The sequence below is a fragment of the Paramormyrops kingsleyae genome, chromosome 14 (assembly GCF_048594095.1).
Source record: "Paramormyrops kingsleyae isolate MSU_618 chromosome 14, PKINGS_0.4, whole genome shotgun sequence".
Lineage (NCBI taxonomy): Eukaryota > Metazoa > Chordata > Actinopteri > Osteoglossiformes > Mormyridae > Paramormyrops > Paramormyrops kingsleyae.
This window is the reverse complement of record NC_132810.1, coordinates 7,261,640-7,281,894: the sequence shown is the minus strand read 5'-3', so window position 1 is coordinate 7,281,894 and position 20,255 is coordinate 7,261,640. Positions and strand designations below refer to the sequence as shown.

The window sequence follows — 20,255 nt, the reverse complement described above, 5'->3', positions numbered from 1 at the left end:
TCCCTTTGAATGATAATGTCTCAGACGGGATGTGGGTAATGTGGGTTGTCGCTCCCCTATCCAGGGCAGCACTCTGAGCATGGAGGATTACGATGGTCGCACCCCGCTGCACATCGCTGCCTGTGAGGGCCACTACAATGTGGTGGAGTATCTCCTGGGTCATGGAGCAACTGTCTATGCCAAGGATCGCTACGGTCACACGCCACTGCATAACGCCGTCCAGTTCAGGTGCCTTCCACTTACATTATCTACACACCCATTAGGGAGGCCTAGGTCTGCTTTGTTAACTTCTCTAATATCCCAGTTAAGGTTATAGTTAGGATTCTGTTTAATATTTCAGTTGGAGTTAGGTTTAATGTTGGCTTTAATGCATTGGAGTTAGGGTTGGGGTTATGGGTATGGCTAAGGTAGGGTTAGGGTGGCATTGTGGCTTAGGGTTATGGTTTTATTCTTGGTTGGCATGAGTATTGTGATTAGGGTTGAATTAGGACAAAAGTTGGCATCTAGTGAATTTCAGGTTCATGTCCCAGTGGAGATGCCAAGAAGTGCAATTCATTATAAAACCCAGTTGTGAAAATGAGTAAGATGTTGGTCTGACTAATGCTCTTCTTGGTGGCTCGCCCCGTATGACAAGTACCGACAGGCCACTGTCATTTGTGTGGAAAGGTGCGGCAGCATAGGTCAGGTGACTGAGAAAAGGAAGACTTCGCTCTCAGCTTCAAGCCCTCTCTCTGACCCTGGACTGACTTTTGTCCCCTGGTGTCCCCTCTTGTCCCACGCTTTGTAGTGCCATCTCCAGCACGTAGCCTTCGCTCGCCTCTCCTCGGAAAGGCTTTTCTCGGGCCTCTGCCAAACCCTGCTGATCAGCGGGTGGAATTCTTGCCTACCCCCGAATCTAATCGCTGTTTCGTGAGCCCCACCTCCAACTCCCTGTAAAACCTGCATTTCGTGCCGTAGCAGTAGATGACAGACGTTGATGTAAAAACAGCCTAGTCTCTGTCATGCGAGAAGATTAGGCCTGTTTTTGTGACAAAGGCGAATCCGTTTCCTTCTTTGTGTACACGCAAAGAACGCGTCACTCTAACAGCGAAGGGACAAGTCACCTCAAACCAGACTGACCTGCTACAGCAGAGTCATGGCAGGTGAGTACCACGATGTCACTGGCAGCATGGCAGCGGTGGTGGATGCTCAGGCCAGGGCAGGGCGGGCACAGCTGGCGAGGGAGGCGGCTTGCGGGGGCGGCAAGGCGAAACTGCTGGCATTTTGCTGTGATGCTTACACTGACATTACCGTAGATTCCTCTGGATTCATAGACATGATCTTCTGGCTGCTCTGATGTTAAACTCTTTGAAACTTTTACACTTTTACAACTTTTTTTTAAAAACCTCCAATGCCATGTCTTTTAACAGCTCTTTTCTGTTGTTATTATTATTATTATTATTATTATTATTATTATTATTATTATTATTAGATTCCTTAGCAGGGTCACTTTATCTACACTGACTTACAATTTTCAGTTTAAGTCCATTCTGTTACCATAGTAAACAAATTTGCTACTATTTTCATTTGTCGTGCATTAGGGGGAAAATACCATGTCAGTTCATTTTCCAGTATTACAGGTGCATTGGAAGACAGCAGCAGAAAAAATTATCAAAAGCAGTAATGTCGCTGTACTTTAATTCTAAGTGAGACACATTGTCACATTGAGTGTGGCACCAGGGGACACATTTCAGGGCTCTGCCCACTCAGCAAGACACAGAGTGAGAGCCACTCTGGATCGGGTTCCCATTCCTGAGGACGTCGCCAGGGGCGTTCAACAGAAAGTACGGGCACAGACAGTGCCACGCGCTCTGACACTGGAGTTTCAGTGCGGGGGTGTCTGGGCCTGCCTGTGCTTGCCTGACGGCGACAGTGCAGCGACTTGTCGCGGCCAGAGGTGGCCCCAAACACATTCCTGCTGAAGACTGTTCATAGGTTACAAACTTATCCCTAAATGAGGGAAACAGGGCGGGGAAATTGAGAAAGGCTGTTGTGGTGTTTCCTTTGAAAAAGCTCTATCCTGTTTGCCAAGACAAACCAATTTGTTCCATAGCAGAACATTTTCCTCATATTTGCCCCATGCTTCAAAATCTCAACCAGATTTTTCTTATTCAAAACTTGGCCTGTGATTGGCTACTCCTTTCCAGTGACTAATATTTCTATGTGCTATTCTGTAATAGACATTTCTGTCATGTTTTCCCTGCTTGCATCTGGACGTGGAGCGCCATTTGTTCGGTAGATTTCTGTCCACTTGTCTTAGCAACTTGCCATATTGACCCTCCGATTGGTTGACTCAAAGCAGGAAGCACATGTGATTGGCCAAGTACTGGTCAGTCATCCATGCATACTACGCTGTGAACTGCATCTTATTTTTCGGATCTCTGCTGTGGCACCTGAGGACGTATTGGAAAAGAATGGAGCTTTTCATTAATTAATGAACATTTCTGAAGTCACTGATGCAACGTTCACTTCTCAACTATAGGCCTTGGATTAATTATCTGTCTTTCCAATCTATCAGTCCAAACCTAGCTTGTACAGCCCCTAAGGTCTGTTAACCAGAGATCTTTATCTCAAAACCTGCCCTCACCACAAATATAATGAGATCTTCAACATGCTTTGAAACAATGTAGTGGAGAGTATTTGGTCAAAAAACTGAAATCTCAAGGAATAGTATGGAATTTAAGGAGGCCTTATTTGTGCCTGTTTCACTAACTGTTATCAGTCTGTTTGTGTGTCTGAGAATGACCCACTGATTCTTAATTCCTCATGTGACTGTCCCTGACCTATACACACACTATACCTTGTGTGTTTGTGCATGAATCCCTCTTACTTAATGATTCATACATCTCTGCTCATGACCCTGATCTCTGCGTTGTTAGGAGAACCCATTTTGTAGCTCTATGCATTTGATGTCCTTCATGCCAGTCATTCTTGGTTTCATTATACTGCATCTCACCTTTTTTGTGTGTGTCCCCCCCCCCATGCCTGCTGGGTTACTGTGGATGACTTACACCCCATGTGACGGCCCATCAGACGTGGTGATGTGGTGAAGCTGCTGAGGAAGACGGGAGCCCACTTCTCCCGGGACGAGCTGGAGAAGGCGGGATCAGAACTCTGCAGGTGGGATCTCCCAGCCATTGGTCGTGCTGAAGCATAATATAGCTACGACTCTATGGCTTTTCACCCCATTCTTCCAAAGAAACACACACACACGCACACACACAGAATGCGAGTTCTAGTCCAACCAGATGTTCCGGTGTTATGAAAGCCTCAGAATGTGCCCAGGCTGCATCACTGCACCACACTTACATTCCTTGAATTCCTCACGGCAGTAGGGAAGTTGCCTTGAGTTACCTCTTCCTGTTCACGCCCGCCCTTTGTGCGGCTGTCTCATCCATGGCCTTTGAAGACCACTGTAGTCTGACAATACGTCTCACGCCAAAGCAGCACCCGCTGAAAGACTATGTTGATGCTAAAATGCCAATTTGATGGATTATTCAGTGTCTCTTTAGCCTGTTTTAGCTTTTAGCTGCAGCTGCAAGACTTCACCAGAAGTACAATGAGTTTAGGAATATCGATGATACCTTTTGTATGTGAACCCACTACCTCAGACTCTTTAAATATGAATGAGTCTTTGTAGCAGAACTACAGTACCAATGTTGTACCAACTTTTATGGCTATTAGAGGGTTTTGGGCTGTTTGTAACGTTGGGTGGTGCTGGGTGCTATATTGCAGGCTGGCAGCTTGCAGTGACCTGGATGGTCTGGCAATGTGGCATCTGGCTGGGGCAGACATGAACATGCCCCGGTACGATGGGAAGAACGCCATGGAAGTGGTGAGTGAGTGACGTGGATGTGCCCTTTTGTGCGAGGGTCAACGTGCTTGTTGGCATTGGAGTTGCCTTTCCAAAAAGCAGCATTCTGCAAGGTGGTTTACAGCTCCTCTCTCTACCCTCCACCTGTTCCCCTTACAGGCCCTTAACACTGATAACTCAGAGGTGGCTGAATTCTTAAAGCAATGCAAGACTATGGTAAGATCTCGTAACTCCCTTCACTGGCGCCTTCTATCCCACAGAGCTGCCGTTCATCATTTTCTCTCCCCAATGATCAGCTGATGCCCTGACCTATTTTGCCTGGTCCAGCAAGAATACAGTGGCAAATGTATTCATTCCTTTGCTGTATTGGCTCCTGGTCATATTTATCTATTATGTGCTCTGTAACTCTCTGTAGCATTACCAGGTAATGCCGTCTCATATGTTCATTGTATGTACTTTTTTTCCTGACCATATGTTGCTTGTTTATGATACTATAACTACACAATTAATCTTGTAATTGCACTATTGGATGTTGGCGCTGTTTGCACCTTAATTTCCCCTCATCGATTAATCTGTCTTTGGGTCTGGATGGACCAGCCTGTCCAGTCATACACTCTGGATTCCAGTTGTAGCTGTACTTCTGTAATATCCTGTCTCTCACTCACGTTTCAGAATGGAGACGTCACAGGCTTCCCGCAGCGCCCCTGAGAAGTTTGGGGACAAGATCAGCCGGCACCTCGCCATATTGTCTTCCTGTCCAGCTTCCCTCTCTTCTTCTTAATTGTGCAGCTTCTTGCAGATTTTAACCCAAAAACATCCTGCCTAGCCATGTAAAATTCACCCTACGGTGTTATTGCACCTTGTAGAATAATGCAGGATGGGGCACCAATCTATGGCAGGGCACACACACACATACACACACACACACACACACCTGATTCAGTAGTTGTGTGATTTTATTTAATTTATAGTATGAACAATTGTACTGTGATATTGAAAGTGTTTTATTTATGGGTAGAGCATGGGACTTTAGTCACGCACACATCCTGATTTCCCATTGGTTTCCCCTGCACTGCCATTGTATCCAGCCTCACTGTAATTGGTCAGAACTGTTGATGCCACCTCCCTTTAAATACTCTCGAAACTAGGAGGTAGAATAACACCATGAAGGTAGTTATATGCATGTTCTACCCAGACCTGTTACACTTGTTCTGACCTGGTATATTGGGGGATCTATATGGGTGATTATTCTTATAATTATCATTTTAGACCCAAGGGTCTTTATTTGGCAGCGATAGCTGTAAAGTTCTGTCCATGCTGTATGACTCATTTGATCATTATTTAGCACAGAAGGGAAATCGAGCCAGCAAGGCTTGACACGTCGGGCTCATGTGGGTTTGGAAGCCATCGGAAATTGCACAGTTTGCTTGCATGAACCAAGTACTTCTTGCCATCTTATCAGAACTTGCTCTAGTGCCAGTTAAGGGAAAAAGTTGTACTAACTGGAAGTCCCTGCTGAGATGTGTGAGTGATCAGTGTGGAACCCTAACCCAGCTACACCTACCACTTATCAAGAGATAAGCCCACTGATCTAGGTGGCTGTTAAAAATGCACTTTTATATTATGATTAGTTCAGTGATCAGAGGGTCTGTATTTGGTGTCGGTGAGTGAAAACGCTTCCATGAGCACCTGCATGTAAACAAGCACAAACTTAATAAATGCAATTGTCTGCAATTGGTTTCTGCATTAAGTCTTTTTTTAGTCAGCCTGCCAGACCACCTTGGCAGGTTTCACGTTACGCCGCATGCAAGGCCTGCCCTGATTCTTCATTCTCTTACCATTACTTCCATTTAAACAAATGATGGGTGAAGTGTAGAGCCTGGAGACTTTTAGTAGGGAGACTGAAGAAAATTAGTTGCACCGCTTATGTTCTTTGACCTCCATCCCAGCTGTAACATGGTATTTAAGGGCATTTATTGGGATAGATGGGATAGATCTCAATCCTGAAAGCTCCTCTTACTGAATTTGAATATTTTTCAGTGTGTTCTGTGATCCCATCAGGTTTTGTCGCAGAGCCAAATCGATTGCCTCTGGCTCTCAAACGACTGCCGTAAATGTCACCTGAAATAGACACGGTCGTGAGTAACCCCCCCCCCCCCCCCCCTTTCCTTGCAGGCTGCATGAAACATCTCGAGATAGCAAGCTCAGAGTTGCTGGTTTTATTTAATTCCTTTACCTTTCTGCTGTCCTCCCGACTGTGTTTCTTTGCAGTGGCTAAAAGCTCGGTGTAAGTCCTCTGTTCCCTGATGAGGACGCTGATTAACTCGCCGCCCCGTAGTGTGAACAAGCAGATCGGCAGCCTTTGAACGGAGCAGCCAGATTTCAGAGAGCAGTCAGCTGCTGTTCGGAATGGGGAGAGAAGCCCACTTACGATCCTGTGATATTTAAATAAAGTAGAAGTAAACTGAGCAGTAGGGGGCATCGGTCGTCATGAGCTCCCTTTCAGAGTGAAGTTGTTTGAAAATTTCCCCAGTGTGATATTTGCATCCGTATGAATTTTAATGCCAGCTCCATTTGGGGGGTCATTCTCATTAGCTTGTTGGACTCCCCAGGTCTGCACTTAAGGAAATCCACTTTGAACATAAGGCCCAGCGTCTCTCTGCACTTCAGACAACTGCCGAGAACCAACAATAATATGGGCAATTAGGTGGGATGGGGGGTGATCCCTTCAGCTTGGATCACACAAGGGGTTCACGGCACCACAATGATCCAGTTGCAAATTCTGCGAGAAGACCTGCAGAATCAGAATCGTTCAGCTGACATTAGTTGCATTGCCCACAAATCTTTATATTTTAGTGGCCCAGAACCCTTGTTATAGTGCTGCTGTAATCCAGTTCCCATTGCCTTGGCAACTGGGACTTTGGGGTTCAACTCGTTTCATGGGTCTCCCCCGGAGGAGTCAAACCAGCTGATCTGGTTAAAAGTTAGTACCTGTGGAATAGCTGCATTGAAGAACATGAAATTAATGGGTCAATAAGTTCTCTATGTACTAACTGTCACAGGTGCACTAATAACAGACCTCGGGTTAAAAAAACAACAACAACCAAACTGCGGGGATCATAAAAACCAATTAATACAGTGACTAATTTCACTGGCAAAAGTCCAGTTTACTGAAAGTGCAGCAGCAGACGCCCAGGATCCGATTCAATGCCAGTGCTAGCAGAGAGGCAGAACGGAACAAGAAATGTTCCTGTACCCCAGATATGTGAAGGACAACAATGAAAAATAAGACATGTCAATAAAACTGGGCAACCGGGGGAGCAAATCAGAACATGAGGTCTAGGTAAGGCATTCAAAACGCGCTACAGCCCCCTGAAGCTCAGTGGAACATTTCAGGAATGTCCCTTTATCACCTGGAGAACTTGTTGGTCGTGTGCCCTGGTCTTTCCTGTTGGTGGTTCAACCTTAACGGTAACCACTCGTCTTAGGTTAGCTCTCACAGCAAACTGGCCAGACAGGTGTGCTGCATGTCTGCGAGTCTATTTCAGTTTTCTATGCCGCTGCTGTGACCTCATGGAGCAGGTTAAACCGGCATGGGCTTCATTCCTGTCACAATCATGAGGCCTGTCCGTACACCCTACCATCATCACTGCTATATATAAGGAAGCTAGACTCAAACTGAGCAATCAACGTTTTGGCTCTGCTGGTGGAACTCTTTCCTTCTGCAAGGTAAATATTTTACCACCTTTTTGAAATATTTCGTTTTCAAAAGCACGGTTCGTCTCCAGGATATAACTTTTAAAGTAAGGCTTTGGAATCCTGATCGTAATTGTCGTGTGAACTACCTTGTTGTCAAAATATAGGACGATTTACTATTTTTCCATTTATATGAAACTTTTTTGTTTTTATTTTTTGTTACAGATCCTAACTTTAACAATGTTCGGGCTTCGACATTGGGGGAAATCCTCTTTAAACTGGTCTCTCGGGTGGAGTGGTTCTAAACAGTTCAACAGTTCTTTACCAAAATTGTGAAATGTTTAGGACCACTTGATCAGGGTGATTGAAACGTTTGAGTGCGAAGAGAGAAGAAAGCCAAACTTTTCCGGAACAGGCTAAATGATACCGGTGGGATTTGCATACTGGACTAAGGAGTCGGATACAGCAGAGCCGAATCGGCCATTAAGGCCGACCCTCAGCATTTCGGTAAAATGTGGACGATTTCATTTGTTTTTTTTCCCTCGTTTTTTAACTCAAAAAACTTCTGTAGATTTCAGTAGAATTCCATTGTGTAAAAATGTTACAATGCGTAGTAAACCTGTTTTTAATTGTGTTTCTTTCTTTAAAATGATACATTGTACTATCGATATAGTATATTACTGTTTTTCGTATTATTGTTCGACTGCCAGCTGTGGAAGGTTAGACTATAGACTAGAGCGCCCTCTTCGGTTCGATCATGTTTTCGCCACGTAAGCCTATTAACTATTTCTAGTTAACAATTAAATTACTCGATTTTTAATTTTTTCTGAGTAACGCCTAAACACCAATAAAGATGTAATATGATATAATTAGTCAATGGGATTATTGCCAATCACGAACAGCCAAAAATTAGCTTCAGCGGTAGTTATCGAGAATATCATACACTAAATATGTAAATGTATGTAAATTATACGATGTTGCAGCAGGAATCATCAGTTATATAAATATTACCTGTTTTTTAATCCTGATATATTTTTCAAGAGGCAATAAAAGGAGTCTTGGGTCGCTAATAAAGTCTGAAAACAATTTCTGCTCAATTTATCAAATGCTTTTAACTCACTAACAGGCAAGAGGCTTTAATTAAATGGCAGGATGCGTGTATGTGCAAGTATGAACTAACGGAGGCTGATTGGAGTTACCAGATTGTCCGTCAGTGTGCACGTGTGAGTAAATGGTGAGTGAGTGCGCCCTGCCATGGGTTCTCCTTCATCCTGGGTTGTTCCCTGCTTTGCGCCCGTAGCCTCTGGGATAAGCTCATGGTCCCGCTACCCTGAACAGGACATGCGGTTACAGAAAGTGGATGAATGGTTGCAGGTTAGTGGATTATGCTGTCCTTGGTGCTGATGCGTCTGATATATTTGAATTTAATTTGCCCCTTTCTACCCAATTTTATATTTTCCCACGCAGTTCTCTAATGACGGATCCTAGGTGAGCAAACCTGTGGCCCCCAGCTGTACTATTACATAACAATTGCAATGATACGGGGGCATACTAATCCATGTATCTTATTCAATATTATTAATTATTACAAAAACACTTGCATCAAACGAACTAAAAGTAAATAAAAAATAACGGTGTCACTATATAAACACGTGCATTTCACCAATGCAATTATAGTTGTGCTTGGGAAGGGGACAGACACAAATACCTCGCGGAAAAGTGGGATGGAGTGATGAAAGTGTTTAAATGAAGCGCTAAGATCATGCTAGTGGGGTTAAATCTACCAGATGGGTACGACAGGAGCTGAGAGCGAGGGGGTGAGGTGTGGGGTGGCGGGTCGCCTAGCTTTTCATGAATTACAAAAATCGAACGGCTTCCACATACATCTGGACGGTGGCGGCCATGAACAGCTCCATGTAACTGCCCTTCGTCACTGGGCCTTCTCTGCACATTAGTTTCTACCGCTAAACGTCACTTGCGAATATAACTTTTGAGAGGCATCATTAGAAACCTCGGTCTTTTGTGCATTTTTCCTGGAAGGAGCGGAATTAATGACCGCAAATTAGCGGCAGTCGTTTATTTTACCCGTCGTTTAAACGAGTAAATGTTTGTAAAAATAAATTGCCAAGTAAGACGTTGGCTTCTTCACATTTTTTTTTCCGGGCAGTTAACGAAATCGTTCATGTTTTATAACAGATTAATCTATAGAGTATATTTGCACTTTTAAGTCTGAGCACCGTCAGAGATTTGCTTTTTCAGACATCAAAGACCTCATCACTCACCGTTAATAACACCAGCTTTGTTGTTCAAATAAATTATTCATTAAAGACGAGGCAATTTTTTTCTTCATCCGTCATGTAGGTAAGATGGACTGGGCGCTGCATTCTTTCAGCTCGGTCTCGTGGCACGGTTTGATACCCGCCTCATTTGATAAACACTTCTTATATTGCCCCACTGGCGAAGGTTACCAAGTTGAGCAAAGGATCTCTGCGCAATTAACGATAAGACAGGGTCTTTTCCGCGCGTGCAAAAGAGGCAGCAGATGCATGGAGTCCCTCGAGACCGAATCCTGGGAATTTCATCAGCGTTCTGGGGTGACCCGGCTGGGCAGTGCACGTGCTAAATCATCTTTACAACGGATTGTAATTATCGGCTCTGCAGCCCATGTCAATCCTGCAAATCAAAACTGTAATGTGGCTCATCGACTGGTGGAATGCTTGTTAGTGCGAGGATTGTTTCCGTCTGTGTGTGTGTGTGTGTGTGTGTACAGGTGAGTGCAACCACGTCAGTTGGGAGAGAGGTCTATATAAGTTCCAGAGGGAATACCTCTGTTGCAGAGCTTTCGAAATCCTTGACTTCTGGATCATTTTAAATTGGTGATTTAATTTCACGCATATATGCATGCACAATAAAAACACCAAAACCGTCCTTTCTTCGTGACAAGCTGAAGAAACGAACACTCGACAGTAAGTATAGTTGGAGAGAGGATTTCACTGAGCTCTGTCATCTGTCCATCTTGTCATTTTGATGTTCATTTAATCAAATGAATCTGAATCTTGCAAAAGATTGCAGTTAAATTTTAGAACCACATTCAATGTTCCTGTTCGAGACTGCTTATGGACGCCAGGGCCAAAGGCCAATGGAAAACAAAGCATACGGCGTGACAGTAAACCGTCATTGGGATTTGCCTTGTCAGTGTTAGGGGGGCAGCTCACCTTAGCAAAGAGAAATATTAGAAACCTCCACCTTGTGTACGGGCGCCTCTTGTGGATTCTGGGTGAATCAAAATTCGTTCTGTTCAGACATTATCTAGAGATAATACGCATTTTAAAACCCAAGTGTAAACAATCAAAGGGACCGAACCTGCAAAACCTGTTAAGAAAACGATATCTTTACGGCTCGCTTGACAGAAATTAGTTTATTATGGGGATAATGACTGCCTGCTTATCTTGAATGAGGTCCTCTGTGTCCAGGAGATAAGATTTTTATTAAGAGACAAGCGCTTAATGTGTGAGTTTCGCTTTCAATGCGCTCAAGAATAACTGACTTTATCTACTCTATTAAGCTTTGTGTTCCAGGGGACTCGTGGGTGTTTTACTCTCTGCAAGACAAAAATTGCTGCGCAACCGTAAAACGTTTTCTAACAGTCCGGGTTTATCGACAGAACAGCTGTGGTTTTTATAACTATAAATCAGCGCCCAGCCTTAAAAAGAAAAAAAGCCCCTTCCGGAAGTAAATTAGTAGGCCTAATGATGAACTGCACCGATCCTGTTTGGACCTCTTGATTTTTCCAAGGTAGGCATAAACAAAAGGTCACCTTGAAGGATAGGAAGTATGTTTTAAGCATTAGGGCTATTTGAAACTGGCAATCAGTTACTTATGTGTACTAACCCCTGTAGGTAGGCTGTATAAAAAAGTTCAGCAGTCCTCCCGTGTCCGTCCATTACTCTGTTATAGACTAATCCATAAACGTTACGATTTATCCATATGTAGGCTACTACAAAACGAGCCCTCGATTTCCAAGCAGTTCCCAGGCACAAACGACGTGCCATATGATTACTGTGTATTGTCCCGGCAAGCGCTCCCCGCAGGCAGGCAGTGCGTGTCGCTTTTCTCCAGAGTAGATGGATGTCTCGGGCAGTAGCGCCAAATGATATATTAACGGCCGCAAACTACGTTCGCACACATACACACCGCACTGCAAAATTCTTAGCGATACGTGATTCATGACACTTTAAACATGCAGCATAAATCTATGCAGTTAACATTTGTCTTCGGAATAGACGCCTTAGTATAGATGTAACCCCATGGCTTCAAGCTTCAAATGAGAGATTAAGACGTCAACTAGTTGAATACATCAGATGGATCAACCTATTGTGTCTCTCTCGTTATTTTATGTCCTTTATTTCCAGAGTTGTTCGTTTTTTTATTTATTTTTTGTTATAGATTGACCTATAACGACCCACATCCAGTATACATGTAAGTGTGTATTTGGTTATACTGATCAATCTATTATGTCTAACAACAATAAAAGATAATAGTCTAGTATATAATATAATAGTACAATACTGTATAATAGCATTGGGAATTCGCGTGTGACTGTGGTCATTTTTCAAAATCATAGCTGTGCGATAAAATAATCGCGTCAGCAGTCATAGAGACATCAGTTGACCAAACCAACATAGCATGAACAAAACCGAACTGTTAAATCAATATGCGAAGCCACCCGAAATCAAAGGAGCTGGATGCTTCTCCGTTATATTTACGAGTCGACCTTTGCTCATCCGCGAAAAAGTGCATCTTCCTTCCACAGTCAGCACATGTAGGACTTCTTGGCTTGTGGAAAAGGCAAACCTTATATTGTAATAGCCAGCATGTAGGACTACTGCATGGCGCATATGAGATCTATAGGCAGAACTCTCTTTGCAATCTTGAGAAACGCTTACGGCGTATTTAGTGCACGACACCTGTTCACTGTTCCCAACCTCACTATAACAGATAATACGCACGCATCCAACTTTTGACGCGTGCCGTGCTTTGTGGATAATATTCCCGTTTTCAAAACTTGAATTTAGGTCATAATAAAAAAGGATTTGAAGAAACACGTGGTCTAAAGATGCTTTATTTTCCCGGCACAGCGGGGCATTTGGCGGTCGTAATACTTCATATTGGTTTATGCTTCTTAAGTCATCTTGTTTCTGTCCAGAATGGGTGGTGTATCTGCGCATCTCTCCCGGTGTGTCAGTCGCCTGGTCCGTCGCAGCATCTCCACTGTCAGACCGCGATTACGGAGCTCCGCTGGCGACAGATCCGTGCAGCGAGGTGACACTCTGAGACTGAGAGCGCAGCCAACGCCATACTCCTAATTTCGCTTTATAAAAATATCAAGTGCTTGCAATATGGCCATTTCGGATTAACTGCAGTTAACGATTGTTTTGTCCATAGCACTGCATTGTTTTCTGTGCAGATCTAAAAGCTGTCATGATTTTGGAGGGTATTGTGCATGACCATGGACGCCATTCTTAAAATCAGCTTTTCATTCAAGCGAGAATAAGCAGCAGCGGTTGGGACTGGCCAGGACACGAGGCACGAAACGTATGGAGCTTCTATCATGGAGTAAATGGAGGCGATTGACAGGCTGTGGGAGTGAGCGTACATGACGGGGGAGGGACAGCGGATAATGGTGGTCCACGGTGGGTTCGTGTGGTTTTATTGTGAGACCTGCGGAGGACGAAGCGTGACCATAAGTCAGAGGAAAGATAGCATAAGTGGCACGGTTTTGTAGGACAGGATTTACTCATGGATTGTATGGGTTCTACGGCTGGCTGGACAGTTGGGTACGAGAAAGCAGCTTCCAAACATAGATTGCCTTGGCGGGTCTTCGGCCCATTTTGAGTCCGGTGAAAGGAGCCCATTTGGATTGCGTCTCGAGCGATATGTGGTGGACATACAAACGATTTCGTATGCTGAGAAGGAATATATAAAAGTTCACAAAAGCGTGGGATTGTGTGAGCATTTCCGCGATGGCTTTACAGAACTCTGCTGGGACTTCTGGGGCTGGTAAATCGAAGCCCACTTTGATAGACCTGGGGACGTTTTTTGTGGACTCCGATATCATTTTTGGATTTACAAGCCATCTACTTAGACGTAAAGCAAAGGTGAGTTACCAGGTATAGCCGCAGATTAAAAATAGGCTAACTTTTAATGACACAGCAACGAGAAACTTTTAACCAAAATGTTAAAGGATCTGCACACTCCGTGAATATTGTGCGATGTCACCAATGAGTAGAAAGTCGTGTGTGATGCCAAAATCATCAATGAGCCAAACGCTAGACGTTCCAACATCACACATGTATGTTGGTGATATACATAGAAAAGACCGAACTTTCAGGACCACGAACAGCGCACATGCTGCTGAGTCTGTGAGTTCTTCGGCGGAGTCCAGTTCACTACTCACAGTACGCGGCGGACCTCGAGTAAGGTTGAATTTTGTGGAATATTCGGTCATTTGTATAATATGACACCTGTAATAGAATAGGAGCCAATGTACCGGACTATGAGAGAACCCCACCCCAAACGAGCTATCCTTAAAGTAAGGGAAGCCCTTAATCCGTAGCCACAATGTAGAATTTCTAAGATTTCTCAGACTGAGAAAATGCCCACGTCAGCTGCAGCCTCCGAACGGATCATAAAAAATAGTGAATCACCGTATAACGATGGACGTCGTGCTACATATAAATGAACACAATGGAATAATAAATAATTATAACGGGAAATTGCTATAAAATGTTGGGGGAAAAACTGCCCATTGTGATTTTGGCTCAATGGTGGTCATTAAGGATTAAGGATTATGATACAATGTTTCACACAGAAGTAATATGAAATATGCTGATTAGTGTCAGCATAGCAGGCGTAAGCACGCGTCTAGAAAATCATCTCCTACGTTTTAAAACTTGATAAAGATGCGACTTACACACCGAGCACATGTGCGCTTTCGGACGGGGACAGGCGAACAAAATAAATGATTTGATGCTTGTCGTCAAAATACGGGGTTTCAGTTTTTTTGGTGCCCGCAGACGTAGATAATGTGTGGACGCCCTCATAGGCACCAAGCCTGTGTTGAGCGTTTTAATTTTAATACGTTTATTCTGTAATATTTTCCCAAGTTCTTCGGGTGACCCTCTCATTGAGGTTAAAATGTTGAAGACCCAGTCCACAATGCCGGACACAACACATATTAGCTTGATTAGTTATATATTATAATACAGTTAAAACAATGCGTGCGCGTACATTCTGCGTGGCGTAATCAATAAAAACTCAAATACGGGACCTGCTTCTTACAGCTGGTTTTATTGTAACACTTTAAGTGTAATTCGTTACCAGTTGCGCCATGACGCGTAGTCTTTAACCGGCTGCGCAGACAAAATTGGGTTAGCCGAAGGAAAAATGAAATCCAATTTATATTGTAATACCAAAGATTATGTCTGTTATTCCTTACATCATCTACATTAAATATTTAAAATTGGTATAATTAAATATTTAAACTTAGCCGACATTTTTCATCCCAGGCAAACGCTGTGCATTCTGCAAACTTACCAGAAGGTGGCACCAGAGTAACAAGAACGAAACATCTCGGTCGCTAACCGCGATTTTAGGTCTGTCCGCGGCGCCGCAACATCAAGCCCTTATATTGCAGCGTTTAGAAGTTCGGCGGAGTTATCTGATGTATTCTGGGCGCCATGTGTAACAGACAGACGCGAAACAGTTGCTCTTGCTTTTTTTGTAGCGATCGTATTTACGTGCTTGCCGGATGGTTTTCCAACTCTTTCTCTGACTCTTTTTTTATTGAGCTCCCGAGGTTTCAGACCATTCGGCGAAAGCTGTCGATAATCTGAGGCGTCTGTAAACCCAAAACTGTGGGTGTGGCGGAGTTACAATGCATCTCTTCGCCAGCAATACAAATTGAGCAAGGAAACGCTTGATTGAATGAGGGTGGGGAAACAAATACAATTGTCGGTTTTCTATATTACCGCTTAACGTTTTAATGTAACTTTAAGCATGTGGGCCTAATCAAGTTAACATCATAAAGTGTAATGCATTTTACTTGGGCAGCTTTAACCCGCAGGCTCTTTCACACGCCTTCCACCATCACACAGCACTGACTCGGTTGGTGCCAGCTGCACCCACGGCTGCCGATCCCGCGATCCCGCATTGTGCTGCTCACATCCCCGGCTTTCACTGCAGGGGATCCGCCCCAATCTCGCCGCAGAAAAACACAGCCAGTATTAACATCCTAACAGGTGGCGAAGCCTTTTTTGGCATCGCGCACGGCGCTCGACACCAATCGGAAAGGATTTCTGGGTTGATACGTTTCCGAGGCATGTTTGAGGTGCAAGCGCGCAACATATTGCATTAAAATGCATGCAATTACATTCGTGTTTTAATTCATCGCCTGTGCTTTTTCCCACACACACGCCTGACTGAATGGTTAATGTGTGGTTAAGTAATCCGGCACTAATCTCGCAAATACAGAATAGCACCAGAATCCAAATCAGAGTAGTGCAGGGGATTAAATGTAGTTTACCTTTATTCCAACACATGACCTGAACAGCCCTGTCCCGTAATGCTCCATTGGAAAGCTCCACCCATTCCTTTGACTAGAATAGTGCACACCACACAAACTCCAAGTTCAAACTTTACTCTCCTCTTAGCCGACATGGGTCTGAGCCAGCGCAAAGTTTTCCGAGGGGAATCTCAGGTTTCTATTCCACCGATTGCGGGCTGCGTCGCCTCGCCAGACCGCGAAAGCGAAATAAAAACCGTTTACACAGTTATGCATTAATCAGTGCGCGTCTTCTAAGCGGCTTCAAGGCAAAATCTCTGTTGTCCCCAAATAAACGCGGACAAATCAACGTGTCGCCAACCTGCCCGCTGTGATGTCCAGAGCAGAGAGGACGAGTGCAAGCTCGGGCAATGTTTCTCTTGGACGGGACCTCGATCATCGCAGGTTCACTGTAAGTGCTTGATTGGGCATGATTTCACGTTTAAGGCAGATTGCAGGACTCGGTGAGAAAGTTCAGTGCACCAACCTATACGCGCATAAAGATGAGGTCGAGCGTTGCAACATGATTTAAACATATCTGTCTGTAGCGTTGCGTGCTTTACACCCGCAAATATGTTACTTCATCTATCGGTTCTACCGTTTAAATTAAACATTAAAGCGTCCCATTCCAGCGCTATCGGTTCACTCTTTTCCCCACTTCTCTTAAGGTTGATGGCTGTCCTAGCAGAGAGTCCCCGTTCGCTTTGGAGCTCAGTCCGAGGAAGAGGCTGCCTTCGGCGGAGGGTGCTCAATGCGGCAGGCGCCCACCCCCGGAGGGCGCCGGCGCTGTCACCGTGTCGGAGTCGGGCCAGTTCGAGAGAAGAGAAGGGAAGGGCAACTTGTGCAAGCAATGTCAGCTGAAAGTCACGGAACTGAAAAGACAAGCTCTCTCCTTAGCCGACCCCGGGTCACTAAAGGTTTGTAAATCTCAATTAGTTGAGCAATTATAAAGTTTCCCGTGCACATTAGAGCAACGCATTTTGATCGATAGTGGTGACGCTGATGTATTGCGCATTACTTACCCAATTTCACACGTGTGATTTAGTTCAACTCCTGCGTCAACACTGAACACTGGGTTGGGGTTGTTTGTGGTCACTCATGGTAGAGGGGGAAGCATGACATTTTTTTTTTTTTTAAATGAAGTCCAATGATTACCCGTCAAAGGGGATTTCAGAAGCAGGTGATGAATGGGACTGTCGACCATACCTGGCCGAGGCAGTCTGACAGGCTTCTCTGGGAGTTAATCGTGCCAGGAGGGAGCCTGTCCTCGTGTGACAGTGATTGCCCCATCCCTGCAGCATGAAGCCACAACTCGGGCTGCTTTCTCAAAACTGCCTGCGTGTGTGCGGGGTGGGGTGGGGTGGGGGTATCGTCTTACTTTGGCAGTCAACTGCTCTGTAATTCGTTCAACAGGAATCAGCAGATGATTTAATGGTAGACAGGCTAAAAATTGCCGCAGGCAATGAGCAACTGTACTTACCCTGTACTTTCACCTGCACTGTAGTAATGCTAGATCCTCTATTACATTGCAGCTGTAACACTGTTTTAAGGGCATCTGACTTGTGCATGAGCATTATGGTGCAGTTGCTGAATGTCCTGTGTCATGCTGTTCGATGCCTCGTATTTAGCTCTGTTAAACCTGACTTCTGTATAGGGTGACCACCGTGAGGAGAGGGGGACACTATGAGCTACTTCAGGTTTTACAAACTACTGTGAAACTGAAAGGCTCCTTGGCTAATTAGTTCCATTCTTCATGTACTTGTTTGTTTCCTTCACTGAAAGACTCATCGGGCTGTTTCACATTAACATTAGTGACACATGCATGATTATAGGAGACTGACCAATCAGCACACAGCAAGAACTCGGCGCTAAAGTAAAAATCCAGGTCTTTTTAGTTGAAGTGGTAGTTTCCTTGTGACATGGACTAGTTGCTCACCTTGCTTTTGTAGTGGGATTAACCCCCTAGCTTCCCCCCCTTGAGCTTGGGGGGTCGAGGTTGGTGCTGTGGACAGGGGAAGGACTCAGGGATGCAATGCATTGTGGGACTCTTTGCCCCTGAATCCTCATTGCATGCCATCAATACACTGTGTTTATGTGAAATACAACTATAAAAACTATACAAGCAGCCAGGAAAAACATTCCAATCACAAAATGAAGCTTTAGAGAGAAATTTAGTGGTTGAGATCAAAGGCTATTGGAAAACAGCATCTGTGGGTTTTTGCCACAATACAGAACATGAGAAATGTCACTTTGTCTCAAGTTTTGAATAGACACGCCCACTCACTATGGATCGTGGGTGCTGATTGGGTGGCCTGTTTTCTCATGCTGGTCTTTGCTTTGGAAGTGGGAGGGTGTCGGGTCAAGTTAAAGTTTGGAGAATATGCAGTGGGGGGGCTTCATATGGCTGGCTTGGCCACCGGCTGTTTGCATTTAGATGTGGGATATAGCGCTCAGCAAGGGTAGAGTCCCAACATTCACAACAGTTTAATGGATACTGAAAAGCCAATCAGATGCTTTAGTTCAATACCGTGTCAGCCTCTGCTACCATAGCAGTGGTGGGTGGGTTGGGGGGGGGTTCGGGTCTTGCCAGGTGCTCTGCTGAGGGTGGGGGGTTGGCATCCCCAGGAAACCAGGGTGTCCAAGGTCCTACTGAATTAGCGCCAAGCTCAAAAAAGCAAAATTTCCTCGACAGACGTGTTGGAGGAGATTGCAAAGAGAAAAACATCCACCTACATGCCCCATCCCCCAGCCGGAGGGTGACATCACCTCATTGTATGTTAAACTCCCCCACCCCAGCCCTGTGAAGTTAGTTTTCTCTCAGCATACGATCCACCGCTTCCAAACAACATGAAAGGTTGCGTCTGGGAGTCCGAATGGGCTCTGGACGCAGCCCATTGTTCAGGAAAACAATGCTTATCGTGGCTGTTGTGCGACGTGGCCGACCTACGGCCGGCGGCGGGAAGTCGAACCCGGCTGACCTTCACGGCCATTGACAGTGTTCCTGTCCGCCGCGCTCCCCCCATTCCCATTCCCAGAGGCGTTAAATATAGTCCTCGGCCTTTTAATTGTTGTCGCTGCCTGCACTGACTCGAGTTTTTTCTTTTTTAAGATTACTTTCTGTCCATCTTTTGTTGTCAGTTTCGAGGGGAAAGTCCCACGATTACCGACGGGTCGGTTTCACGAGCCCTGGCCGCACGGCCCCGCTGGTTCAATGGGGGGGGTCGGCTCAGCCATTGTGCGGCCTCTATTGCAGAGGTATATCTGTGATCATACAATGGCCGACTCTTCATAGGGGTGGGGGGGCAGCACCTGTCTACAGACACGCGCCATGGTAACGGAGGCTAAGCTTTCAGCCGTCCCCAGGTGTTCTGCTGTGGGCCCCGCCACTGAACCCCCCCCCCCTCAGACACACACTCACTCAGAATGTGTGGTCCTTCTTGGGGTGGGGGGTCTGCTTTTTTTTATTAGGTGCTCGCTGACGGGTAAATTGGGTCTAATTTGGGGGCTTGTGGGGGGTGACCAGCCATTGGATGGCTTTGTGCTCTGGGGGGGGGGGGATCAGTTTCTCCAGCAGAAAGGGGACACTGTCCCCACGAGGGTCTCCCGCATACCTGTCAGCGCTGAGCCGGTGTCATGCCAGGGTAAGTCTCCACCTGCCGGGACTGGATTGTTAGGCCGGGCGATTTGTCTTCCTGAATGTGTGGAGATGTTCTCCACACACCTGGATGTTCTCCGCACACCTGGATGTTCTCAGGGTCAGTGTGAGAGAAGGTAGGAAGTGCTGGTCCCTTGATGAGGGATTTCTTTCTGGCTCTGGTACACCTGATGTCCAGAGTATGGTACTGATTGTCCTAGAGCAGTGTCTCCCGATCTGAGACCATGGGGACCCACAGACAGTCCACGTTTTGCTTGGGAGCTGGGAGGGAGCGAAAACATGGACCGCCTGTGGGTCCTAAAACACTGACCTAGAGGGTCTGTGTTCTATGCTGCTGCTTCCAGGTTCAGGACATCATCTCCTGAACCTCACTGCGCCGGAAAGGCTCCTTTGTGCTGTTCATCCCCATATCTGCTGGACACGGCTTCAGTGTGCAGTGGCTAAGAGGA

At 45.3% G+C, this 20,255-nt stretch overlaps 2 protein-coding genes across 11 annotated transcripts in view; both read left to right on the top strand.

Annotated features, from left to right (window-relative positions):
* The window catches only part of aspg (asparaginase homolog (S. cerevisiae)), a 29,206-nt gene extending 23,619 nt beyond the window's left edge, over positions 1-5,587 (top strand). For all 8 annotated transcript variants that reach the window (XM_023802161.2, XM_023802165.2, XM_023802162.2 and 5 more), the window contains 5 exons: positions 65-228; positions 3,073-3,159; positions 3,775-3,874; positions 4,013-4,069; positions 4,526-5,587. In XM_023802161.2, coding sequence (XP_023657929.2) covers positions 65-228; positions 3,073-3,159; positions 3,775-3,874; positions 4,013-4,069; positions 4,526-4,561 — 444 coding nt within the window. In that variant the 3' untranslated portion in view covers positions 4,562-5,587. The remainder of the gene's footprint in view (positions 1-64; positions 229-3,072; positions 3,160-3,774; positions 3,875-4,012; positions 4,070-4,525) is intronic.
* A 3,178-nt stretch (positions 5,588-8,765) lies between these two features.
* kif26ab (kinesin family member 26Ab) overlaps positions 8,766-20,255 on the top strand; it is a 76,228-nt gene continuing 64,738 nt past the window's right edge. Inside the window, exons 1-3 of one of the 3 annotated variants that reach the window (XM_072699196.1) lie at positions 8,766-8,783; positions 8,888-8,923; positions 16,820-17,068. In XM_072699196.1, the coding sequence (XP_072555297.1) occupies positions 8,781-8,783; positions 8,888-8,923; positions 16,820-17,068 (288 nt within the window). In that variant the 5' untranslated portion in view covers positions 8,766-8,780. Of the gene's footprint in view, positions 8,784-8,887; positions 8,924-13,572; positions 13,708-16,225; positions 16,564-16,819; positions 17,069-20,255 lie in introns of those variants that run through there. The other 2 variants (XM_072699194.1, XM_072699195.1) reach the window with 2 other exon arrangements.